The sequence below is a fragment of the Podarcis liolepis genome (assembly GCF_965112155.1).
Source record: "Podarcis liolepis genome assembly, chromosome: 2".
In the NCBI taxonomy this organism is placed as follows: Eukaryota; Metazoa; Chordata; class Lepidosauria; order Squamata; family Lacertidae; genus Podarcis; species Podarcis liolepis.
Genome location: NC_139555.1, coordinates 126,538,295 through 126,564,279, shown reverse-complemented (window position 1 = coordinate 126,564,279; position 25,985 = coordinate 126,538,295). Strand labels below are relative to the sequence as shown.

Below are 25,985 nucleotides of genomic sequence, written 5' to 3'. Positions count from 1 at the left end.
TGGAAGGAATTTTTTTATTTTGACTATGGCAGACCAACACGGCTACCTATCTGTAACTCATTGTGGGAGTTTACTATAGATCCCCAAGCCAAACGGAGGACGTAGATGATGCCTTCCTGGAACAGATGGCCAAGTATGCAAAAGGAAGGGAGATAGTAGTAATGGGGGACTTCAATTACCCGGATATTTGTTGGATGTCAAACTCAGCCAAGAACATAAGGTCAAACAGATTCCTCACTGGCCTTGCAGACAACTTCATTGTCCAGAAAGTGGGAGAAGCAACAAGAGGAACAGCCATTTTAGATCTGGTCCTAACCAATGTTGATGACCTGGTTAGTGGGGTAGAAGTGGAAGGATCATTAGGCGCGAGTGATCATGCTCTTCTGAAGTTTACTATACAGCGGAAAGGAGCAGCCAAGCATACTAGGACTCAATTTCTTGACTTTAAGAAAGCCGACTTCATAAAACTTAGGGAAGTGCTGGGTGAGATCCCATGGACAGTAATACTAAAAGGAAAGGGAGTTCATGATGGCTGGGAGTTTGTTAAGAGGGAGATAGTAAAAGCACAACGTCAGGCAATACCAATGAGACGGAAACATGGAAGGTGCCTAAAGAAGCCAGGGTGGCTATCTAAAGAACTTTTAACTGAGTTAAGATTAAAAAAGGATGTGTACAAAAAATGGAAAAGGAGGGAAACCACCAAAGAGGAATTCAAACAAATAGCCAGTACGTGTAGACACAAAGTCAGAAAAGCTAAAGCACAGAATGAACTCAGGCTTGCTAGAGAGGTTAAAAGCAACAAAAAAGGCTTTTATGGGTATGTTCTTAGCAAAAGGAAGAACAAAGAAACAGTGGGGTCACTCAGAGGAGAAGATGGTGAAATGCAAACAGGGGACACAGAAAGGGCTGAACTCCTCAATGCCTTCTTTGCCTCAGTCTTCTCCGATAAAGAAAACAATGCCCGACCTGAAGAATTTGGAGCAAATGATTCAGCAAATGAAACACAGCCCAGAATAACTAAGGAGATAGTACAAGAATACTTGGCTAGTTTAGATGTATTCAAGTCTCCAGGGCCAGATGAACTGCATCCAAGAGTATTAAAAGAACTGGCAGATGTGATCTCAGAACCACTGGCAGTCATCTTTGAGAATTCCTGGAGAACAGGCGAAGTCCCGGCAGACTGGAGGGGGGCAAACGTTGTCCCTATTTTCAAAAAGGGGAAAAGAGAGGACCCAAATAATTACCGCCCAGTCAGTCTGACATCAATACCAGGGAAGATTCTGGAGCAGATCATTAAGCAAACAGTCTGTGAGACCTAGAAAGGAATGCTGTGATCACCAATAGTCAGCATGGATTTCTGAAAAATAAGTCATGTCAGACTAACCTGATCTCATTTTTTGACAGAATTACAAGCCTGGTAGATGAAGGGAACGCAGTGGATGTAGCCTACCTTGATTTCAGCAAGGCATTTGACAAGGTGCCCCATGATATTCTTGTAAAGAAGCTGGTAAAATGCGGTCTTGACTATGCTACCACTCAGTGGATTTGTAACTGGCTGACTGACCGAACCCAAAGGGTGCTCATCAATGGTTCCTCTTCATCCTGGAGAAGAGTGACTAGTGGGGTGCCACAGGGTTCTGTCTTGGGCCCAGTCTTATTCAACATCTTTATCAACGACTTGGATGATGGACTCAAGGGCATCCTGATCAAATTTGCAGATGACACCAAACTGGGAGGGGTGGCTAACACCCCAGAGGACAGGATCACACTTCAAAACGACCTTGACAGATTAGAGAACTGGGCCAAAACAAACAAGATGAACTTTAACAGGGAGAAATGTAAAGTATTGCACTTGGGCAAAAAAAATGAGAGGCACAAATACAAGATGGGTGACACCTGGCTTGAGAGCAGTACATGTGAAAAGGATCTAGGAGTCTTGGCTGACCACAAACTTGACATGAGCCAACAGTGTGACGCGGCAGCTAAAAAAGCCAATGCAATTCTGGGCTGCATCAATAGGAGTATAGCATCTAGATCAAGGGAAGTAATAGTGCCACTGTATTCTGCTCTGGTCAGACCTCACCTGGAGTACTGTGTCCAGTTCTGGGCACCACAATTCAAGAAGGACACTGACAAACTGGAACGTGTCCAGAGGAGGGCAACCAAAATGGTCAAAGGCCTGGAAACGATGCCTTATGAGGAACGGCTAAGGGAGCTGGGCATGTTTAGCCTGGAGAAGAGGAGGTTAAGGGGTGATATGATAGCCATGTTCAAATATATAAAAGGATGTCACATAGAGGAGGGAGAAACGTTGTTTTCTACTGCTCCAGAGAAGCGGACACAGAGCAATGGATCCAAACTACAAGAAAGAAGATTCCACCTAAACATTAGGAAGAACTTCCTGACAGTAAGAGCTGTTTGACAGTGGAATTTGCTGCCAAGGAGTGTGGTGGAGTCTCCTGCTTTGGAGGTCTTTAAGCAGAGGCTTGACAACCATATGTCAGGAGTGCTCTGATGGTGTTTCCTGCTTGGCAGGGGGTTGGACTCGATGGCCCTTGTGGTCTCTTCCAACTCTATGATTCTATGAAACCCACATTTCTCACACCCAATTTGTCCCCTGGCAGCCCATCCCTGAACATCTTGTATTCCGAAGAGATTTTGACCCAGAGTTTCCCTCTCTCTCTCTCTCTCTCTCTCTCTCTCTCTCTCTCTCTCTCTCCAGCCAAGGTCCTTCTCTGTGGAAGTGACTCCTCCACTCTTAAACTGAGCCTTTGCCCTCAGGTGTTGCTGCTCTTTTGTGCCACCACCAGGAACTGGGCCAATGTGCAAATCCAGTTATTGGATTGGAAGCTCATGTACAGATAACCTGCAACCGTGGGCGTAGCCATGATTATTTTTCTGGGGGTCAGGTCTTTTGTTAGGGGGCAGAACCTCAGTTTGCTTTGTATTGTATTTGATTTTTATTGATTGGGGGCAAATGTCCAACCCCCCCCCCAGGCTATGCCCATGCTTACACCCTATTTGATTGGTCCTTTTTTGAAGCATTTTTTCCCCTCAGAAAAACAGGATGCAGAGAATTCCCACTATAGCTGGGGAGGGGCAGAGTGCTGGGGGAAAATTGCCTCCTCCCTCTTTGAAGCAGAATGCAAAATGCAGAGGCTGTCACAAGCTCACAGCTTGCAAACATTGTTGGTACCGTATTTTTCGCTCCATAAGGCGCATCGGACCATAAGACACACCTAGTTTTTAGAGGGGGAAATCAAGAAAAAAAATCCTATTTCCACCCCCAGCCCCAAAGAGCAAAGAAGCCAAGACAGCGAGCGGGATCCATGCGCTTGCTGTCTTGCCTTCTTCCATAGCTGTGCGCAGCCTCTCATGGCCGGAGGGGCTGCACGCGGCTATGGCAATACCCCCCACCTCTCGCAAAATCCTTAAAGGGTGCACAGCTCCTGCGGGCTTTTCTACGAGGAGGGAGAAGGGACTGACTGGCCGCATCAGTCCCTTCTCCCTCCTGGGGAAAAGACCGCAAGAGCCGCGCAGAGCTCGTGTGCGGCTCTTGGGGGCTTTTCCTGCCTGCCTCCCCCCTGCATTTGCTCCATAAGACGCACACACATTTCCCTTTACTTTTTAGGAGGGAAAAGGTGCGTCTTATGGAGCGAAAAATACGGTGATTAACATGAAGAGTCTGCTATTTGCAGTTCTGCATTTAAGCGCAAAAATAGAAATCAGAGTATTGGATTAGAGTGTTGAATTTCACATTTTACATGAGATGATTATTGACAGTGGGGAGAAGACAGCCTTCTAACTCTCTCCCCCCCCCCCCCCGGTAATTCTTAAAGTAAGAGCTGCTCAAACCAATGACTTGTTTAAAAAGTTCCTGTTTTGAGTGAACCCAAATGTCACAATCTCCACTTCTGCCTTGATGCATAAAACAGGGTTGGGGGAGGGGTAAAGCAGAGTTGCTGTTGTTGCTGCTTGGGGGGGGGGTCTATAGTGTTGTCCTTCTGGGGACTTTCCTGGAGGGGAGGCTTGATGGGAGCCAATCACAGCTCAAGATGCTGCCTGGTCATCGGTTGCTGGGCAGGAAACGCGTTGCTCTTGCCCAACCCCTTAGAGTGCAGCACTTGTGGGTCTCTGACTGTGTCCTGGGCTGCTGAAGGGGAGAAGGAGCCTTTGATAGGCAAGAGGGAGGACAGAGGAGGAAGACAGCCTGCAAAGATCAGGCCACCCGCTCCCCACTTTCTCCCTAGCTCTTTCCCTCTGGATCAGCCCTTCTCCAACTTCTGACTTTTGGGGATCAGCCCTCCTGCTGTGGAGGCCCCTGTTCACTTGCACCAGACCAGACTTATCCCAGATTTGAGGAATGTTGCCATACTGAAGGATCACTGCTCAGGGGCCCCTTTTGCCCACTTGGGGTCTCTTGGCAATGCTAGACTCCGACTCTTACCCCGCTTACTGGTAGCATGTGTTCCTTCAGCCGCTTCCAGATGTGGAGAGTCAGCCCTGCAGCCTTGAGGGGCCTCCTGCTCCTTCTGCCGACTGGGGCCCTGGCCTTCTGCCCCCAAGTCTTGCCCTGGCGGCACTCCTGCCCCGCCCCTCTGCCAAACTCTGCCTTCTGTCTCTCTGCGTTAATTGGCTCCCCCTGAATTTGGATCCCACCATCTGAGATCCAGAAGAAGGTATGAGATTGCACAGCAAGCTGGGCCTTGTCTGTTGGCCTCTGTGATGTTTCTGCTCAAGGCTTGGCACCAGGAAGGACGCCTGTACCAAACCCCACTCGGTGGTGTCATTTACCTTCTGGAGACTCTTGCAAGGGGGGGGAGGGGAGGAGCTCAACAACTCCTTGCATTAATTTATTTTAATAACGCACACAAAAATAGGGGCAAAACAGGGAGCTACCAGGAAAGAGTGAAGCCTTCTCTGAGGGTTTTAAGGCATGTTCCAGGCAACACAGTCAACTCATGATGGAAGTCTGGCCAGGCTGACTGGGTCACATCCTGACCTTGCATGTCCTGAAACACACACGTCTCTAATGTGTTGTTGCCCCTGGAAGAAGACCTTCATTCATCCACCTGAATTTTGGGGGGCTCTCTACACATTTTCTACCCCTCCCCCCCATCAATCACTCTAGTCTCAGGAAGAGCAGGTGCTTGGATCTGGTGAGGCATTTTAGGACAGGGGGATGGGCTGTTCTGTTCATCTTTTCCCCCAGAGGGGGAATCCACGGGTCCTGTGGGATAATGGTTTGGGGCATCACACAACCCACAGCAGGCCTTGAAGACCAGAAGAGTCCTGCCCCAGCATCCTGTTCCCAGCAGGGGACAGACAGGCAGACCAGGGCAAAGGCAGGGAGGCACCAGCGCTGGCTCTCCTGATCTCTGATCATCTCCCAGAATCTGGGCCTAGAGACGCGAGGAGTCAGTGTAGCCACTCTGGTTGCAATGCTACCCATTTCCTCAACGGTTCACCTTTTCATTTTAAAATAATACAATATATTCAGAGCTTATAGGCAAAGAAAACAGCACTAGAAACAAATCAACAAACTGTAAGATTTATTCACTGCTTTTGGAAATATGGGAGCATGTATGAAAAACAGCAATTGGGCTGCACAGAAGCCATTGGGAAAGTTTTGCGAATGAAGAAGGGATATTTTCCTCTACACATACAGATACAACTCTTCTTTATGTGGACGAGAAAAGTGTTTGGGGTGTCTTCGCAGCTAAACATCCCCAACAAGCTGGATGAATCCTCTTTGTGATTAAGGAAAGACCTGAGGGTTGTATTACTGCAGTGCAATGCATGGAACTGAGTAAGGTGAATGGTTTTGGGTAAGTGGGGAGGAGATATGAATTAGTATGACTGACACTCTGTTGGCAGGGGGTCTCCTTGAGCCATGCAGATACAAGGCCAGGCAAAGCAGGAAACCCCCACAAAAACTATCCTGACTCAACCATGGAGCTTGGGGGGAGGATCGGCAGTCCAACCACAAGCCCCTCTGTCAGAGATGATTTAGCTGAGATTCCTGCAATGCAGGGGGCTGGACTAGATGACCCTTAGGATCCCTTCCTACTCTACAATTCTATGATTCTATAAAACGCATGATTACTGGACAGCCAGAAGCAAAGGCACCAGGGAGTTTCAGAACCTTCATAGAGGGAGCTGTAAATGTTGCACTATGGCAAGACATTTAATGTGAGCAAAATGTATACTTTTCCTATTTACTTAAACAGTCTGAGCAATTTCTTTGCTAAGAGGGAAACAGAAAAGGGAGAAAAGTGATGTAAGTCTGCCTACGCATCTTTGGCTATCATAATTGTTCTTAAAAGTTAAACATATTATCAGAAAAGCTTCTAAGGACAAGCTGCACACGGAGGAAGCAACTCCTTCCAGCTGATTTGTAGCAGAAGAGACTCTTGGCAAAGGAACTGAACTGAGAGGGTTCAAGGAAAAGGCTGTCAGGAAAGGAATCCCCCATTATCTGAAAAGGAAGGAGAAGGGAGCTGGTGAGCTGGGAGTATGGAGGCTGAGCACCTTCTGGGCAGGATGAGGCCCACCCCACCCCTTTGCTGTGTATTTTGGCTTCCCTTGCATTTGTCTCTGAGCCCATGAAGGGAAACAAGTACGACTCACATGAAGCCCCTGCGATCGTTCATCCTCATGGCCTTGAAGAAAAGGATGGTGCCAGCGATGATGCCCAGGATGCCAAAGGCCAAGCCCAGGGCACACAGCACGTTCTCCATCGTCTCCGGGATGGGAGAGGGCGCCTTGGAAACTGGGATGGAGAGAGGATGAGATAAGGAGGGACTCTGTTTCTCTGTGTGTGTTCAGCGGAAGAAAGAACCCAGGAGTCCTGACACACCCGCCTCACAGACCTTAATATACACTTGTAAGTTAAAGTGAGAGAAACTACCTCAAGAGGAATAAATTATTCAAAACTGCAAGTGTACTTCACTTGCATAATTTACTCTGATCGTCAGAACGTGTTTCTTTTAAGCCATGAATCTGGGTTTCTGAGTTCAAGACCCAGAAAAAAGCCCCAATCCTGCCTGGTGCTTACCCCAGTCCTTCTCCATCTTTCCCTCTGGGATGCCCCAGTGCTCCACCTGACAGATGTAGATGTCTCCCTGCTCAGGGATGAAGGTGTGGTAGAAGAACTTGCGGAAAGTGTTGTCCACGCTGGGGTAGAAACCCGTCTCCGCCAGGTTCTCAGAGACCACCTCGTTGTTCTTCAGCCAGGTGACGTTCAGCACTGGGGGAGAGAACCTATCCACAAAGCAGATGAGGACGTTTGGTTCCCCCAGTTCCACTGTGTTTTCCGTGTACACATTGACCACAGGAGCAACTGAGGAAGGAGATGGAGAAAGAAAGGGGATTAAAACCCATTTTAAGCAGTCTAGAAATGGAAAGCATAGCAATTAGCTGTTAGGCTGATCTCCCACTTTGTTCCCCCCAGTTTATCAAAGAAACAGGCTAAAGGCTGAAAAGTAAGTTTAAAACATATATTTGCTCACAGTCAAGCATTCATCCTCAGCACCAACAGCATTAAAACAACACAGACAAAATATTTGATTTTACAGCAAAAAAACAACTTCAGGCATGTGCCTGAAATTGGAGCAGGTGGACGCCTGTCTGCTTCCATCATTGGTCAAAGGAGGAGAGAGGAGAAAATACTACTTTCTTCCCCCCCCCCCAATGACATCGCCCAAATTCCTCTCTATCAATTACATTTCTATGGTCTGAGTCCCTCTATCACCAGTGCAGCTCTGTGGGCTTGACCCTTTCGCATGCTAACTAGAAAGAATATCCATTGTTAGATTTGACTGCAAGATCTCCCACACCATGTGCCCTACATTTGCTGCTGTGGGTATTTTTGCACCGGGTGTTCAGGTTTGGGAATGCCTCTGAGCTTGTACAGAGTGCTATGCCCCCCACCAGGTTTCCCTTCCCTTTTAGCCTGTCTCAGCCAAGGACTGGCTCCCTGGAGCAGAGTTCCCTCTGGGGAGGCAGAAAGGGGTCCTGAAGGGTCTTCCGCATCAGAAGCCAAGAGACCACCCCCTGCCTGCCCCCCAGCTCTCTCCCCTGCCCCCCTCGCGTGTCCTACCATTCAGGGCACGGGTGCGGTTGCTTCGCTTCATCAGCACCTCCATGTTGTTCTTCATGACGGCGATGTTGGCCAGGGCTCCCTGCACCTCGAAGCTGGCGAAGCGCTGGAAGTCCGGCAGCCTCCAGACGTTCTGCTTCTTCTCCCAGTCCACGTGCAGGATCTCCTGGTTGTCAAACTCCAGCAGGAACTCCCCGGACTTCTTCTCTGAAGGGAAGCTCTCCTGGAAGTAGTTCAGACATATATGGGTGTCCTCCACTGCAGGGGTGGGAGAGAGAGAGAGGGAGGCTTTAGGACCCCACAGCAAGATGAGGGAGAACATGCTCCATTGCTATGAATGGGGCCACCACCAGGAAGGCTTTCTAAGTGCTTCATCTGCGGGGGCGCGCGCGCGCACACACGCACACACACACGTCAGTTTTAGAATCCCCTAATTCTCGAGCCACAACAGCCCAAAAATGTGATCCTGGAGTGCACTTGAACAGTGGCGTAGCACGAGGGGTGCAGGGGGGGGCCGGCCGCACTGGCCGCAACATCTGGGGGTTAGGGTTAGGGGCGCAAATTACTTGCCTTGCCCCGGGTGCTGACAACCCACACTACGCCACTGTACTTGAATGTGGGTAATTTTTCAAGAGACCAATCCATGTCCCCCTATTGCCTAGCTGACCTTGCAGGTTTTTTGTGAAGATAACATGGAAGTAACGTACCTCTCCACTTTGCTCCTTGCCCCAAAATGAAACCAGGAATACAGTAAATGGATTTCCCCTCTCAACCGTGGATTATCCACAGTCACCCCTTGAGTTGCCTCATGCCACGAATTAAAGCTTTGGGCTTATTTTTAAAAGAGATAAAACTGTCGGGCACACAGACGGAGCTATTGGCCACGCGCCTCTTTCCTTTCCTAAAGCGACTTCCTTCTGGAGTTCACTCACTCATTCAAACTAAACCGTGTCTTCTCGGGAGTAAGTGCCTTTGCCAGGCAAGTGGGGCTATGGAGGGGCAGCCGAAGAGAGCGGGTTCTGCTCCGAGGTTTTAAGGGGCCGCCAGAATTTCTGGCCCCATTTTCGCTGCTGGGTAGGAGAGAGACGACTCTGTTTTCGGGGAGGGGGCATTAGGGATGTGGGGGGCTGATGCCTTTTGGGGGCGACCACTGGGGGCTTCCGGACCAGGCAGGTCTCTGTGGCAGCCGAGCCCAGAGAGAGGAATAATAATTCTTGCTTTACTTCCCTTTCCCTCCTTGTAACAGGAAAGGCTGGGGGCACAGACTCCGATCTTCTAAGCTAGGTGTGTGCCTGTGGTGGGTGCTGCTGTTTGCACCTTTTCCCTCTCTCATTAAAAAAACCTAGACCACCTTACATGAGGGACCGAATCCTCCTTGCCCGTCATCCTCCCATTCCAGGCACCTCCCAGCACTCTTTCGTGGAGGTGGGGGAACGTCCAATTTCCTTCCTCCCCCCATCCCTCCGTCTTCCCGGGTGCAGCTTCTGCACTTGTCAGGGGGAGGGGGCTTCTCCTCCCTGTAGCCCTCCAGCTTTGCCCACAAGCAACGCCCAGGGGCACAATCTTTCACCCCCAATCCCCCCACCCGGCTTCTTTGCGGGGACCCCTAACCCACCTCCTGGGACCCCTCCCCAGACATCTCCCCCTCCCTCTGCGCCCCCCGACCTTTCAGGGCTCCGGCCCCCCTTGGCGGGGCGAGGAGGAGAGTCGCCCAGAGGCAGCAAAGGGCTCTTCCTCCCCCTCCTCCTCTTCCTCCTCCTCCTCCTCTTCCTCCTCTGGGCTCCATCTCTGCAGCTCTTCCTGGGCGGAGGCGGGCGAGGGGCGACTCAAGCCCAAGTGTCCCTTGCCCCTTCCTCCTGGATGCTCGCCCTCCAAGTGGCTGTGGGGCGGGGGCGGCCAGGGGGCGGCTTTGGCGGAGCAGGAAAGTCCCTGCCAGCTCGGCCAATGAGAAAGCGCCCTGGCGATGACCAGCCTGTCTCCAGGTAGACCATCCCCAGGCAGGAGCCTCAGCCGGAGACGGAGCGAAAAGAGCAGCAGGAAAAGGGCAACTGATATTTTGGGGGGTGGGGGCTGGATCTCCCCAAGAGTGGAGGGGTCTCCTCCAGGGAAGGGGCTGCGGGGGCTCCTCTCTGTCTCCCCCCCCGTGTGTTTCTTCATGGGGCTCCTCAGACTCCAGCGCCAGAGAACTTTCTTGCAAAGGGGAGCTGGGGGCTGGAGGGGCTTTTATTGGGGGGAGGGGGGTCTCCTTATTGGGGGGCTGTCTCCTTAGGATGCAGGCTGGTGGGCGAAGGGGGGAGCAGCCCCCCTCCCTCAGCAGACAGTTCTCCCCCCCTTGAAATCAAAGGGGGGGGGGCTTTCTGGTTTCCCCTGGGGGGACATGGCCCTTATGAGCCTGTGATGACAAGCAGTTAACTTCCTTCCTCTTTCCGGATACAAGAAGGAACGAATGTTTAGCGGCTTAAAACGCAGCAGAAGAAAAGCGCATCTCGCTCTTTTGAAGCCTGAGTCTGAAATTTCCTTTTATGCTGCCTTAGTAAAGTTTTGGATGGAACTGACAGATTCTTCTTAAGCTTTATATCTCGCCCCCCCTCAGGTTTTCCGGGGGGCTTCCGGGGAAGATCTTGATTCACACGCGACGCAGCAACAATGGAGACCTCAGAAGCAGCTGAAAAGGCAAAGAGGATCTTGCAGGTCGAGCGAGAGCAGAGAGAGCCCTTGAGAATGCTCTTGCCAGGAGTTCCCTGCCTGGCGACCGATGACGCTGCCTGGGCTCGGAGGCGGATTGGACGCTCGCGGGGCGGGGCGGTGGAGTGGGCGGGGCTTGGGCAGAAGTTTCCCCCGGGGCTGAGCGGAGAAAGTCCCATTTGGGGGCGAAGGAGAGAGAAGGATGGGGGGCTCCGGCGCTGCGCCTTTGGCCTTGGGGGGGCTCCTGCTGGGGGTGGGGGCGCTGGTGGTCTCCGCTTCGGAGGGGCTGGGCGTGGAGGCGCCTCCAGGTGAGCCAAGATTCTGCCATGAGGGGAGAATCACACTCCCAGCTACAAAAGGACTCCGGCTGCAGAGCCTAGAGGGTGGGGTTGGATTCATTGGAACAAACTCTTGGGGAAGTGCTGGGGGGGGGGTTGCTTCCCTGTTCCAAGTGTCTAATGTGTTTGAAAATGTTCTTAAGCAGTCTGTGGCATTTTAAGTTTTCTTCTTCTTCTTTTCTCCCCTTTTGCTTTGTTGGGGATGGGATGGACATCTGGTTGGGAATTAATTTTAGTACAATTGTTGTTGGGGCTGGGTGTTCATCAGTATGCAGATGACACCCAGCTCTACCTCTCTTTCAAATCGGAACCAGTGAAGGCAGTGAAGGTCCTGCGTGAGTGCCTGGAGGTGGCTGAAGGATAGATGGCGACTGATTGAGGTTGAATCCAGACAAGACAGAAATACAGTTCTTGCATGACAGGAGGTGGGCAGATGTGGGGGACTCCCTGGTCCTGAATCGGACAACTGTGCCCCTTAAGGACCAGGTGCACATCCTCAGAGTCATTTTGGACTCACAGCTGTGCATGGAGGCACAGGTTAATTCTGTGTCCAGGGCAGCTGTCTACCAGCTCCATCTGGTACGCAGGCTGAGACTCTACCTGCCCACGGACTGATTCGCCAGAGTGGTGCATGCTCTAGTTATGTCCCACTTGGACTACTGCAACACGCTCTACGTGGGGCTCCCTTTGAAGGTGACCCAGAAACTACAACTAATCCAGAATGCGGCAGCCAGTCTGGTGACTGGGAGCGGCCGCCAAGACCATATAACACCGGTCTTGAAAGACCTACATTGGCTCCCAGTACGTTTCCGAGCACAATTCAAAGTGTTGGTGCTGACCTTTAAAGCCCTAAACTGCCTCGGCCCAGTATACCTGAAGGAGCGTCTCCATCCCAATTGCTCTGCCTGGACACTGAGATTCAGTGCTGAGGGCCTTCTGGCGATGGGCCTTTTTGGTAGTGGCACCCACCCTGTGGAACGCCCTCCCATCAGATGTTAAAGAGATAAACAACTATCTGACAGTTAGAAGACATCTGAAGGCAGCCCTATTTAGCGAAGTTTTTAATGATTGATGTTTTATTGTATTTTTAATCTTTATTGGAAGCCGCCCAGAGTGACTGGGGAAACGCAGCCAGATAGGTGGGGTATAAATATTAAATTATTATTATATTAAAAGTAAAAAACTGGGTGTAGCAAGGTTTTTTTTGTTTGTTTTTTTTGGAGGGGTAGGCCTTTTGTTAGGAGGGGCAGAACCTCCGTTTGCTAAGTATTTTGTTTCTTGATTTGGGGGGGCAGCTGCCCCTCCCCTCCCCGCCCCCCTTGGTTTACGTCCATGAAACCAGCAGCAAAACTGGGGGAAATGCCTCCCTGCTCAGGGGAACCTCAACTCCTCCCCCCCACCTCGCGGCAAGTCCCATCTCCCAGCCCCCCTCCCCCCTTGGGGTCCTCTGGGTGCTGAAATAGGCTCCGGCGTAGACAGGCGTCGCTTCCTGCGCTCTGGCAGGGAAAGCGAAAGTGAAACTGGGTCTCCCGCAGCGGGAGGGAGGGGGCAGTGAAGCCCCGTTCACAGACGTGTCTCCCAGCCCCTCACCCTTTTCCTGGTCTCTCTCCCACCCCCAACATTTCCTCCTTCAGCCGTGGGGTGAGAAAATGGGGAAAGGGGGTTTACGTTTTTGTGTGGTTTTTTTTAAATGGAGTTAAGCCTGGGCGTAGCCAGCGGAGCTCCCCCCCCAATAAAGTAAATAAATAAAGCAGATAGCTCGGTTCTGTCCCCCCCCCATAAATCCTGGCTATGCCCATGGGGTCTGGGGCCTCCACCCCCCCCCCACGGCCTTACAGCAGCTCTCTCCGTTTCCTTTCCTTCCCTTCCCTTCCCTTCCCTTCTCCCTGCTCAGCCTCCCTTCCCCATGGGATCATGAGACACGAGAGAGAGAGAGAGAGAGAGAGAGAGAGAGAGAGAATGTCTCTGCCGCCCACCCCCAGAAGTTCTCGCACCCTGCCTCCAGCTGACCCTCCGTGATACCCCCATTTTCTTTCTCTCCCCCCCCCAGAGCATTTCCTGTACCAGGGGAAGCACGAGTGCCACTTCTTCAATGGGACGCAGCGGGTCCGCTACCTACATAAGCTCTTCTTCGACCGGCAGGAGCTCCTCTACTTTGACAGCGACCGAGGGAAGTACGTGGCTGTGGCTGAACTGGGGGAGCCCACAGTCAAGGCATGGAACCAGGACAAGGACTACCTGCGGCGCAAGAAGGCCGAGGTGGATGTCTTCTGCCGGCACAACTATGGGGGCTTCGAGCCCTTCGCCCAGGCCCGGCGCGGTGAGTCCAGAATCGGGGAGGGGGGGTGTCATGGGAAACGGCCGCCCCAGAACAACCCAAAATGGGGGGCGTAGGGTGGACCAGGACTTTCTCCCCTCTCGGCCCCTGTCGCTGTTGCCCCTCCCCGGCCCCCCACCCTCCCGCTTTTCAGAGAGGAAGAGGGGCCTTTCCTGACGCCCCACTCCAGAGGCAGAGGCAGGAGGAGTTTCTGTGGTCGCTGGAAGCATCATAAACTATTTCGTGTATTGAAATGTGGAGGGTGTTTATCTTAGTTTATTTATTATTATTTACATTTGCATCCCACCCTATACCCATAGGTCTCAGGGCAGTTTGCAACACAAAATTGCAGTGTTAATAATAATAATAATAATAATAATAATAATAATAATAATAATATTTATACCCCACCCAACTGGTTGGGTTTCCCCAGCCACTCTGGGCAGCTCCCAACAGAATGAAAAGCGCAATAGAACAACAAACATTAAAAACTTCCCTAAACATCCCTAAACTGGAAATGAATGTGCAGTAAATGAAGTTTACTGCACATTCATTTCCACCATTCCCCCCCCCCCAGGAGCTCAAGATGGTGTTCTGTCTATGGTTCTCCCTCTCCTCATTCCATCCCCACAACACCCCTGTGAGGGAGGCTGTGCTGTAAGTTAAGAATACTGTACACTGAATTCTGAATAGCATCTTGTTTTTTGTTGTTTTGTTGTTGTTTAGTCGTTTAGTCGTGTCCAGACTCTTCGTGACCCCCTGGCACAGAGCATGCCAGGCACTCCTGTCTTCCACTACCTCCCACAGTTTGGTCAAACTCATGCTGGTAGCTTCGCGAACACTATCCAACCATCTCTTCCTCTGTTGTCCCCTTCTCCTTGTGCCCTCCATCTTTCCCAGCATCAGGGTCTTTTCCAGGGAGTCTTCTCTTCTCATGAGGTGGCCAAAGTCTTGGAGCCTCAGCTTCAGGATCTGTCCTTCCAGTGAGCACTCAGGGCTGATTTCCTTAAGAATGGAGAGGTTTGATCTTCTTGCAGTCCATGGGACTCTCAAGAGTCTCCTCCAGCACCATAATTAAAAAGCATCAATTCTTCGGCGATCAGCCTTCTTTATGGTCCAGCTCTCACGTCCATACATCACTACTGGGAAAACCATAACTTTAACTATACAGACCTTTGTTGGCAAGGTGATGTCTCTGCTTTTTAAGATGCTGTCTAGGTTTGTCATTGCTTTTCTCCCAAGAAGCAGGCGTCTTTTAATTTCGTGACTGCTGTCACCATCTGCAGTGATCATGGAGCCCAAGAAAGTAAAATCTCTCACTGCCTCCATTTCTTCCCCTTCTATTTGCCAGGAGGTGATGGGACCAGTGGCCATGATCTTAGTTTTTTGATGTTGAGCTTCAAACCATATTTTGCGCTCTCCTCTTTCACCCTCATTAAAAGGTTCTTTAATTCCTCCTCACTTTCTGCCATCAAGGTTGTGTCATCTGCGTATCGGAGGTTGTTGATACTTTTTCCGGCAATCTTAATTCTGGCTTGGGCTTGGGATTCATCCAACCCAGCCTTTCACATGATGAATTCTGCATATAAGTTAAATAAGCAGGGAGACAATATACAGCCTTGCCATACTTCTTTCCCAATTTTGAACCAATCAGTTGTTCCATATCCAGTTCTAACTGTAGCTTCTTGTCCCACATAGAGATTTCTCAGGAGGCAGATGAGGTGATCAGGCACTCCCATTTCTTTAAGAACTTGCCTTTGTTTGCTGTGGTCGACACAGTCAAAGGCTTTTGCATAGTCAATGAAGCAGAAGTAGATGTTTTTCTGGAACTCTCTAGCTTTCTCCATAATCCAGCGCATGTTTGCAATTTGGTCTCTGGTTCCTCTGCCTCTTCTAAATCCAGCTTGCACTTCCGGGAGTTCTCGGTCCACATACTGCTTAAGCCTGCCTTGTAGAATTTTAAGCATAACCTTGCTATCATGTGAAATGAGTGCAATTGTGCGGTAGTTGGAGCTTTCTTTGGCACTGCCCTTCTTTGGGATTGGGATGTAGACTGATCTTCTCCAATCCTCTGGCCACTGCTGAGTTTTCCAAACTTGCTGGCATATTGAGTATAGCTCAAATAAATAGTTCAGCTGGAATACCATCACTTCCACTGGCCTTGTTATTTGCAGTGCTTTCTAAGGCCCATTTGACTTCACTCTCCATGATGTCTGCCTCAAGGTCAGCAACCACACTACCTGGGGTGTACGAGACATCCATATCTTTCTGGTTTAATTCCTCTATGTATTCTTGCCACCTCTTCTTGATGTCTTCTGCTTCTGTTAGGTCCTTTCCACTTTTGTCCTTTATTATGGTAATCTTTGTACGAAAAGTTCCTTTCATATCTCCAATTTTCTTGAACAGATACCTGGTTTTTCCCATTCTACGGTTTGCCTCTGTTTCTTTGCATTGCTTGTTTAAGAAGGCCCTCTTGTCTCTCCGTGCTATTCTTTGAAAATCTGCATTCAATTTCCCATATCAATATTTATTCTTGCCATATCATTTTTGACCACATCCAACTTGCCAAGGTTCACGGTTCTTACATTCCAGGTTCCTATGTAATATTTTTCTTTACAGCATTGGACTTTCCTTTCGCTTCCATGCATATCCACAACTGAGCGTCCTTTCGGCTTTGGCCCAGCCGCTTCATCAGCTCTGAATCTACTTGTACTTGCCCTCCGCTCTTCCTCAGTAGCATGTTGGACGCCTTCCGACCTGAGGGGCTCACCTTCCAGCGTCATAACTTTTATATGCCTGTTGTCTTTGTCCATGGAGTTTTCTTGGCAGGTATACTGGAGTGGCTTGCCGGTTCCTCCTCCAGGTGGATCACGTTTGGTCAAAACTCTCCACTATGACCTGTTCATCTTGGGTGCCCTGCATGGCATAGCTCATAGCTTCTCTGAGTTGTTCAAGCTCCTTCACCAGAACCTTGTTTGGTAGGAAACAAAGGAGGGACAAACTCCTGAGATTCCCTGAACTAAGAAATACTTCTTCGTGTATCTGAAGAAGTGTGCATGCATACGAAAGCTCATACCAAGAACTAACTTAGTTGGTCTTTAAGGTGCTACTGGAAGGAATTCTTTTATTTTAAGAAATGAGACAGAAGGATAGAAAGTGCCCTGGGAAGGGGAGGGGCATCCCAAGGACCCCCCAGGGAGGAGCAGTTCCCTGTTTGTGGAATGCCCAGTCTGACCACTGGGGAAACTGGGCTGACTTTGGGTAGATTGGGGGGGGGGAGGTCAGAAATCCCACTGGTGAGAGTGGGAAGTTGGGGGCTGGGAACATAGGATTGTCTGACTGCCCCAAGGCTGAAACTAGGCTTTCTGTCACCCGGGGCAAAGACCCAGTTTTCACACACACACACACACACACACACACACCACGTGCATTTGCGTACACACACACACACACACCACACAACTTGACACATTTGTTCATAAAGGGCATAAAAAGTAGTTTGAAATAGGCTGGAGAAGAGATAGTCTCTCCAAATAGTAAACTTGTCTGTGTGTGTATCTGGCTTTCACTCAATCTTAAGTAGATCTCTTCAGAGAGTAGTAGATCATCTGAGGAATTCTAAGCAATATCATGACTGTATGTAATAGAAATAAAAACAAAATAATGGAAACTGTGATAATGATCAGGCACATACCAGAGAGTAAGTCCTATTGAACTGAGTGGGACTTACTTCTGAGTAAAAATGCTGAAGATTGCAGTATAAGACTGGAGAATCTTTACACAGTTATCTCGGAGTAAGCTCCATAGAATTCAGTGGGACTTCTGAGTAGTAAAGACTTGAAGTTTAAGGCTCTAAAGAATAAAATAAAAGAATAAATACGCCACAAGGTTTAAAAATTGCTGGCTTCTGAACCATTGCAATTAAAGAATTTAAAGTGGATTGGCTACATTTTCCTTCCAAATTACAGGAAGGGATAATTACAAAGTGCTTCGTATGTCAGCATCACATTTCATTCATTGCAGGAATTTTATTTTCAGTATAAAGAGGACTCAGTTTTTGAAGCTGATTGTAGGCAGCCGTGCCCTCTTTATGTGTTCACATGGTTGTAAACATGTATGTTGTCCTCTTGATTCAAACACACAAAAAGAGAGAGAACACACAAGCACCACTTTTAATTTATGTTGAGGGAAGCGAGAGAGAGAGAGAAAGAGAGAGAGAGAGAAAGAAAGAAAGTGTTACGGAAAAATCTGGGTGCGGGATTACTCTGCCACCCAGCTCATCGGACTAAGTCCGTGGGTCCCTGCGGAAGAAAAATGAGCTCAGCCGGACGCAGGAGCAAACTGCAGAAGATCCAAGTTTATTGCGCAACAGGTTCAAGGCGAGATTGAACCCCGAGAAAGGGGTGACATGAACTTTTGAAACTCCCTCCATGTCCCAGAATACAGTGCAAAATACATCCCAGTTACATCATGAATACATTAAGGAGAGGTTGGGTTACACAGATTAACATATGGAGGAGGGAGGGGGGAAATATGCAGAGGGCTGGAGATATGGAGGAGGGAGGGGGGAAATATGCAGAGCTGGAGATATGCGCAGATAAGCACATCCTGAGAAGACAATGGTCCATGTACACGTAGTCTGTCACCTGGCATTGCCCGGAGGAAGGTTTGGCAGAGTGATTTTGACAGGATTACTTGAGAGATTATGGAGGACAGGGGAGGGGTGATGGAGTCCTAGAGAAATTGAGCAAATATATTGTAGTGAAGAAGACATGCCCCCCCCTTCCGTAACAGTCCCCCATTCGGAGATAGATTTGCATTAAAGTTCTGTAAGAACTTGCAAATCTTTTCTCCGCACCCTAAATCTCGGTGAATGGGATGTGTGGGTTTATGCAAACCTGAAAGGGACTTGCAAGCCATGCCTCTTACGGTCATTTGCAAGTATAGCAGTGCAGGTAGCTGCATATAGGGTATTATATAAAAGAACATCTGTTGTATTTTGTTACTAAATTACTTGTGGGAGAAACATTTTCAATAGTGGTGTATGCCTTACATTTTAGCAGGAAGGTCTACTACTGACTGGAAAAAAAAATGCAGTTTGCTTTTTTTTAGCCCCACCGTTTTTGTGTTTTCAGGTGCCAAGCTAGCTCTTATGTGGTCTCACACCGGCATAGTGGTACAGCAACACATCCTGTCTGTTGAATCCCCTCAGGGCTTTCAATTTACCATGTCGCCTGGCATTCACCATAGCTGGCACAGGTTTGGACCTCTCGTGAGGGAAAGGTCTTCGCCTTGGCCTTTGGCTATGGGATTTTTCATTATTGCAGGCTCTGGTCTCGCACTCATGGAAAGTTGTCCACTTGCTCTTAAAGGACCAAAAGCTAGTTGCAGCCTGGATACACGTGTCCAATTCCAGTAAAGTCCAATTTGAATTTATCTTGCCCCGTGGTTCTCAACTTTTCAAAATCAATATGTTAAAACCAAAGCCATTCTTTAAGGGGGCATTTGTCCAAATGAGTCAATTTAACTCTATAAGGGACCATTCTTGCTACATCAAGGCATATACACATTTTTTGTTATCAATAATAATATAACATATGGTAGTCGTGTCCTCAAATAAATAAATAAAATTTAGGACATGATCTACACCCAATTTCATCTGGCATCCTAATCAAACATCTCAAATAATAATAAGGAGCGTTGCTTCAAATCTACCTGATAAAATATGGTTTCGATAATAGAAGAAGAAGAAGAAGAGTTTGGATTTGATATCCCGCCTTTCACTCCCCTTCAGGAGTCTCAAAGCGGCTAACATTCTCCTTTCCCTTCCCCCCCCCACAACAAACACTAATAATACTTGGTTGTGGTTAGATTAATTTCACATCTATACGGGAAACCCAAGATTAATAAGTAAATAAATACAGAACAATTGCTACTTGAAGACAGTACTGAATCTGCAAGAGATGCAGAGAAGTCATAGAAAAGATTTGAAATAGTTTTCTGGAACAGAAAGAAAGAAATAGTAAAAATCTGGGAACTTCATGTATAGAAAAACATTAAATACATAAATAAATAGGTAGGGAAGGTTGGACTCTGCAGAGTGCCAGGTGGGACAAGGAAATGTGGTTATCTAAACATTGGACTACACAATAGTGTGAGCTATTAGAAAGTATAAAATGCATGAGAATTGGTGTGCAAGCAATAAGACATTAAACATAAAAATTACACACAAAAATACCCCCCCCTTGTGGAAATAACACACTGTCAGACACATTTCAACATTCCTATATAATAACACTTAATACAAAACAAACTAATTAAATATCAGTTGCATATCTTGACACAATTGTGATCTTTTACGTATGTATCTTTTGAATCCTGGAGCACAGTCTTAAGGTTCAAAAGTGAGAAAATGTCCTTGCAATTCAACTCCCCCCCCCTTTGTCAGCCCCACTCCCCCGTCTATATCCTTTGAAAGAGATAGCTGTGGGCACTTTGAAAACTCTGGTGTTGCAGGTCTTGTGATGGCTGAGTTGAGGGGTTGTTGCTGCTTTTCATCATTGCACATCTGTAGAAGTGATATCCTGTAAGGGGGCAGGGTTTTGGGGACTTAAAAAACACAGTTAGACAAGGAAGGGGCAAAAGGCAAAAAGGATGTCCTCCAGTTTCCATGGGAAGCTGCAAATAATAACAATCTTAGCACATTAAGCATTTTATTCATTTCAATATTATTATCACATTTCCACATAATTACTGTTATTATCTGCTAAGTTTGTTTGCTTTCCTTCACTTAGTTTTTGTTGTTCTTGTTCTTTTCATATTATAAAATAAAAATTACTCCACATGTATAGAAAGAGGAACTGTAAAGAATACAAAGGTTAAAAAATACAAAAGAAAGCAAAAAATTAGATTACCAGTCAGATGAAAACAAACTTGACACAAAGACATCAGATTTAGAAAAGAATTATTATTAAATATGTTATCAAAACCACGGAGATTACTACTAGACTGAAAAAAATGGGAAAACCATGGGGAAAAAACTTTAAATTCACCATGTGCTATCTGATAAAAGAACTTCATGAAACTGACTTTCAACATGTGATGAACATGTCCCCAAAGTAGAAAACACACACACAAAATTACCTATGAGGAACCAAAAATAAATAAATGCTAAGACACGCAATTAATAAGAAACTTAAAGTAACCTGAAGTAATCTGTTTTGGCATTTTTAACATCCCAAATGATGTGACAACATCAGCTGTAATGTTAATAGCGGAATACTGGGAAATGAGTTAATACCAAGAAAAATGAATGGCAATTTAAAGTTGTGCAGGTACCTTGCACTAGCCAAAATGACAGAATTAATAAGAAATGCTGTCACCTGGCATTGCCCGGAGGAAGGTTTGGCAGAGTGATTTTGACTGGATTACTTGAGAGATTATGGAGGACAGGGGAGGGGTGATGGAGTCCTAGAGAAATTGAGCAAATATATTGTAGTGAAGAAGACATGCCCCCCCCTTCCGTAACAAAAGAAAGAAAGAAAGAAAGAAAGAAAGAAAGAAAGAAAGAAAGAAAGAAAGAAAGAAAGAAAACTTTCCCTTTTCAACTTGGAGAACAACCTTCTCCAGGATTTATCTTTCACACACAGTTCCAAAAACAGCTTGGGAGGGAAAGGGGAAAGAGGATCGTTTTCCAGGTTTTCCTGCTTCTCCTTGTAAATTAGCATCACTCTGGTCCTCAGCAGATGCTGGAGTCTCAGTGGCACCCCTCTAGAGGCTTCATGCAGGGCTGAGACCCTGGCTACTCCCCTTAACTGGACTGTCCACTGGGATGGTGGGAGATGATCCCTCCTTCCCCTCTCCCTCCCTTGAAGCCTCTAGGCCCCTCCCTCCCTAAATCTCTGACCTTCCTTGCCTCCCTCCCACAGTCCAGCCCAAAGTGAAGATCACCCGCTCAGACAACTATGGATCTTCACCACACAACACTCAGCTGATTTGCAAGGTGAGCCGCTTCTTCCCTGTGGAGATCGAGATCAAGTGGTTCAAGAATGGGAAGGAGGAGCCCAAAGTGTGGACCACAGACCGTCTTGAGAATGGGGATTGGACATTCAATATTGAGGTGATACTGGAGACAAATCCAGAACGTGGAGACGTCTACACCTGCCAGGTGGAGCACGCCAGCTTCGAAGGCCCCGTCACGGTGAAATGGGGTAGGACACCTTCCCAGCCCTGACCCATGTACTGCCCAAGGGAGTGGGGGGCACTCCTGGGGGGCTAGATGGGTTGCTCCCCCCTCAGGGGCCTGATCCCAGGTCTTCCTTTCCTCACTCACAGCTTTTTCTTCCTTCAGAGCCACAGTCGGACTCTGCCAGGAGCAAGATGTGGACGGGGATTGTGGGGATTGTGCTGGGGCTGGTCTTTGGGGCTACTGGACTCGCCCTTTACCTGAAGAACAAGAAAGGTGAGGGTGGGGTGCCAGGGGGAGAGGGAGGGTGGGGTGTGGGGCTGGATTGGGCTCCAGGCTCCCCTCCTCTTCTTAGGCAGAGGCTCTGGAGAGTGTTTCCTGCCTTCTCCACTCCTAGGAGCTCCCTCTGGGTGCCTCAAATGGAACCTCAGCTATTCTGGAGATGGTCTGAGGTTTAAATCTGTAGATTAAGACCTAAACCTCCTAGCCAACATATGAGGGAGAAATTCAAAAGCATCTCTGGCTCTGAAGCCTTTGGGCAGAGTAAGGACACAGATGTTTTGCAGCTTCCTGGTCCCAGCAGTAAGTCAAAGGGTCTCTCTCCCTCCTGAGCGAAGGGCCTTTGAGACACTTACAGGCAGGAGGGGGAATTCATCTTCCTTGGGTCTCTTCCTTGTTTGTGTGTCTGAAATAAATCCCAGAATCAACGACAGGGCAATGCAGATCCCCAAAGGAGGCAGCCGAAGGAATATGGGAGGGTTTGTGGGGTGGGGGCATTGGGTAATGGGAAAGAGATTAGTTGGCAAGATGATCTCCAGGGTTCTTTCTGTATTGGGAAGGAAATATTTATTTCCTACAAATACTCTGCGTTCACCCCTCATACTCCTTAGGACAGAATGAGGGGGGGGGGGAGAGTTCCTAGCTGTGCCTGGAGTGTGTTATCTTGATCTTGGGGGGGCATGTTCCCAGAGAAGCTATTTCAGGGGGTATCTGGTGCTGACTGAATCTTTCTATTCTTTTTTTCTCTCCCAGGGCAAACTGTTCCTCAGCCTGCAGGTAACTTTCCTCTCTGCTCTTCCATCTTCCTCCTCCCCACCCCCCCTGTCTCCTGGCTGCTTGCTGTGCCCCCACCATGGCTTCCTTGTAGAACAGAGGGGAGGGGCTTTCTATGTATCAATCCACCCCGGATGCACACACTCCAATATGAGGTCCTGGAAGTGGGTCTTCAGGGGAATTTCCCACCTGGGAGACAGTCAAGCAGAGACCATGAAGAGAGCAGGGCTGGAATTTGGCCACATTTGTTCCAGGGTCCGTGGTTCCCCATTTCTGATCTTGACAGATCTCCTTGGTCTCTTCTGAAGCTCCTCTTCTCCACTGCCAAAGCCAGCCAAGTCTCCCTCCCTCTGCCTCCTTCCCTCCTCAGAGCCCCCCCTGCCAGGCCCATAAGTGGAGGCGATGGGAATTGTAGTTCACAATCTCTGATGGCCGCCCTATGGAGTGTCCCCCCAATCTTGCCAGGGATTCTTCTACCCCTTTCTCCCCATTCCTCACCCCACAGTGATGGGCTTGTCTCTCTCTACTCTGCCTGCAGGACTCATCAGATAGACTTTGCTGCTCCATCAAGATCCTGGGATGTGGAGAAGCTCTGTTCTTCCTGCCAGTTGCCCTCTGTCCATGCTCAGAGGGTGGAAACCTCCTTGGAATGTGGATGGAAGGAGTCACAGATCAAGAACGACAGTGTCCACCCCTCCCCCACCTCTGTTGCTTGCTTGTCATTTGGGGAAAGTTTCTTTTTCTGTTTCCCTTTCCGCTTGTTGATTGCAAGTTATCTCAACCTGATTCCGTCTTTGCACCTCTCTGCTAGAGAATTTGTGCCTTGAATCTCCCTGGAGGAGCCTGAGCTGTCCCTGAAAACAACCATGAATCTGGTCAGACTGCCAGGACTGGTCCTTCAAGCCCTGATGGGGAGCCTGATCCTTGAGATTCCTCATTGCAGGAGGTTGGGCTAGATGACCTTGGGGTCCCCTCCAATTCTACAATTCCATAAAATGGTGAATGGCCAAATATATTTATTTAAAGCTTCTCCCCACAGCCCTGTGACACGGAGGATGAGTCCCGTTTTCGGAGAGAGTCCCTGCTCCAGACCCTCACCCTGCTGACTTTATCTCCTCAGGGAGAGTAGTTAGTTAATTTCTCTGTAAGTAATCCTGCTCTTTTGTGATCTTAAGGATGTGCCCTCTTGTTGCGTTCTGTGGCCAAAGGAAGGACTGGACCCTGATTAAAAAACAAGACACGAAGCTCTCGGAGAAAAGTGCGTAACCCACACCCCTCACCAGGCCATTTTATTAGCAAAATAATCTTTTACACAGTGCTCATAAGAACCAATCATATTTCCTCTGAGCATTTCATCAAACCCCACGTGGGGAAAAAGTTACACTACATCACTAATTAGCATGCAAATATTTTGGGGTAAATAAGTTGAGAACTACAAAGGGGAGCATCTGGCAACCCCAGAGGTAAGAAATAAACATGATACGAAGGATGGCCAGAAAGACCAGATCACTATCCCCTTCATGTGAGATCTGTTTCCTGGCTCCAAGATTAACATTTTAAGATTATATATAAGAAACTACATCAAAGTAACTTGCCCATTATCTTTTATGGCCCAGGATGCCTGCCTGGCGAAGCAACTGCTGTGTACTGCTGTGTACGTGACATGTGAGGAGAGAGAAATGGGCAGTAGAGTCAAAAGGGCATGAAAGGGGCATGAATGTAGAATCTTATGGGATTTAAACCCAGTCAACACAATGCTTTCATCGTGGACACGATGGCTTGATGTATATTTTATAATTCCTCATGGTAATCCCATCTGATCCCTACACCCTCTGACTGGGATCCTCACCCGACCCACATCAAGGCAGAAGCAGATTTCACAGCCTTGAAAATATTTCCTCTGAGTTGCACCAATGAAGATTTTCTTCAGCTTCCCTCTGTGGTCCTTCAACTAGTTTATTTCAATTAGATGTCAACATTCAAGTAGCACCACACTTGACAATCCTGGGTGTAAGAAAAAGGGCTGATCTGCCCATTTCCACACAACTTCACCTGAAAGAAGGTGACCTTCAGTCATACCTCTAGCACTTCCCCACCTTTGGGTTATTGACTTCTTTAAGGCCTTTTAATGTAACCAGTTCAACACCCCAAGGTGGTTTACCACACAATCATCCTAATAAAAGCAAGAAAAGTCTGTTTCAATCCAGTCTGTGTGTCAGCCATCAAAGGGGAACTGATTTGGGAGCCATTTTTCCCTGGGAAAACCCTCCACACACCGCATGGTCTCCTGAGGTGATTCCATTATGAATTTGATTTCAAACTAGCTATTCAGGAGAGCCAAATGCCTTTTTCAGTGTTTCCACAAACGTGAACTTTTCAGGGGGAGGGAAATAACATGTTTTGAATCCTCCTGTAACTAAAACTCCTGAGGGAATTTTCTATTCCTCCAATTATCAGACTATGCGCTCCTTGGAGGAGGAAACATGGAGTCCGTTGCCCCCCTGGGCACCCCTTCCTTGACCCTTCAGGCCCTGGGGAGGGAAGGATGCCAGTCTCCACAGGGAAGCCATTTTCTCCTCATGTTTGGGCTCCCTCAGGAGAAAAGAGCGGGAAACACCTCAGGCGGAGGGAGACTCCCTTGTCTCTGACCAGGTTCCTCACAAATGTCCCTGCGTGTTGTGAGGGGGAAAAATGTCTGCCCTCTTGTCCACAGAAACTCTCCAGGATTCCCTAAGAGACTCCTCTGTCCCATTTGTTGTTTCTGGGGGAAACTGACAGGAAATCTCAAGGCTGACCAAGGTCTGAGGGAATTTATAGTATCCCCTCAGGACTCTGAAGGAAACACAATGGATGTCCAGATGAAACCCCCACCTGCCCCACCTCACGACCCCCCTGAAGTGATGGCGCCTCCACAAACCCCCCAGCCCCACTCCTTGGCCCCAAACCCCCAGCATTTGGGGGCTGGGAAGCAAGGAGGAAGGAGACCCTGTGCCCCCCATGGTGGGTCCTGACTTTATCCACCACAGTCCTCCTGAGGGATTGACACAACCTCCATTAGCCCCCTTTGCACCCTTGATGAGAGACTGGGAGGCAGCGTCAGCCAGCAGAGCAGCAGACCAGACGCCATTTTAAAGCCACTTTTTGCTAGTGGGGAGGGCGGGTCATAAACCCCCTCAGCCTGCCAAGAATCCCAGGAGGCTGAGGGTGAGGGGGAAACACTCGGGGGAGTTTGTTTATTTCACTTCATAAAATTTATACATCAGTTCATTGTGGGGAAAAAGCAACACCTCAAAGTGCTTTACAAAA

General features: G+C 48.5%; 3 protein-coding genes, 1 long non-coding RNA gene and 1 pseudogene across 6 annotated transcripts in view; 2 read left to right on the top strand and 3 right to left on the bottom strand.

Moving 5' to 3' along the window:
* The window catches only part of LOC310701389 (uncharacterized protein), a 171,060-nt gene that overhangs the window by 101,025 nt on the left and 44,050 nt on the right, over window positions 1–25,985 (top strand). The window lies entirely within an intron of this gene.
* Window positions 5,536–10,089, bottom strand: LOC310701888 (HLA class II histocompatibility antigen, DR alpha chain-like). Of its 2 annotated transcripts, XM_083493384.1 has the most exons (6): window positions 9,869–10,087; window positions 9,767–9,838; window positions 8,102–8,359; window positions 7,058–7,342; window positions 6,631–6,772; window positions 5,536–6,478 (listed from the first exon to the last, which is right to left on the bottom strand). In XM_083493384.1, exons 1-6 carry the CDS (start codon window positions 9,885–9,887, stop codon window positions 6,475–6,477), a joined length of 780 nt encoding a protein of 259 aa, XP_083349510.1. In that variant the 5' UTR covers window positions 9,888–10,087; the 3' UTR covers window positions 5,536–6,474. The 2 variants fall into 2 exon arrangements, with proteins under 2 accessions (XP_083349510.1, XP_083349509.1); XM_083493383.1 differs by having other exon boundaries at window positions 9,767–10,089.
* Window positions 5,536–25,985, bottom strand: part of LOC310701896 (mamu class II histocompatibility antigen, DR alpha chain-like) — a 115,434-nt gene continuing 94,984 nt past the window's right edge. The window contains exon 6 of the transcript XR_014523123.1: window positions 5,536–5,770. The gene's annotated coding sequence lies outside the window, so the exon portion shown is untranslated. The remainder of the gene's footprint in view (window positions 5,771–25,985) is intronic.
* LOC310701848 (H-2 class II histocompatibility antigen, E-S beta chain-like) lies at window positions 10,842–23,690 on the top strand (annotated as a pseudogene). The gene is made up of 6 exons (XR_014530080.1): window positions 10,842–11,094; window positions 13,175–13,444; window positions 21,370–21,651; window positions 21,792–21,902; window positions 22,659–22,682; window positions 23,218–23,690. The product of XR_014530080.1 is annotated as an H-2 class II histocompatibility antigen, E-S beta chain-like (transcript).
* LOC310702107 overlaps window positions 23,232–25,985 on the bottom strand; it is a 281,230-nt gene continuing 278,476 nt past the window's right edge. The window contains exon 3 of the long non-coding RNA XR_014523242.1: window positions 23,232–25,851. This is a non-coding gene — a long non-coding RNA (uncharacterized lncRNA). The remainder of the gene's footprint in view (window positions 25,852–25,985) is intronic.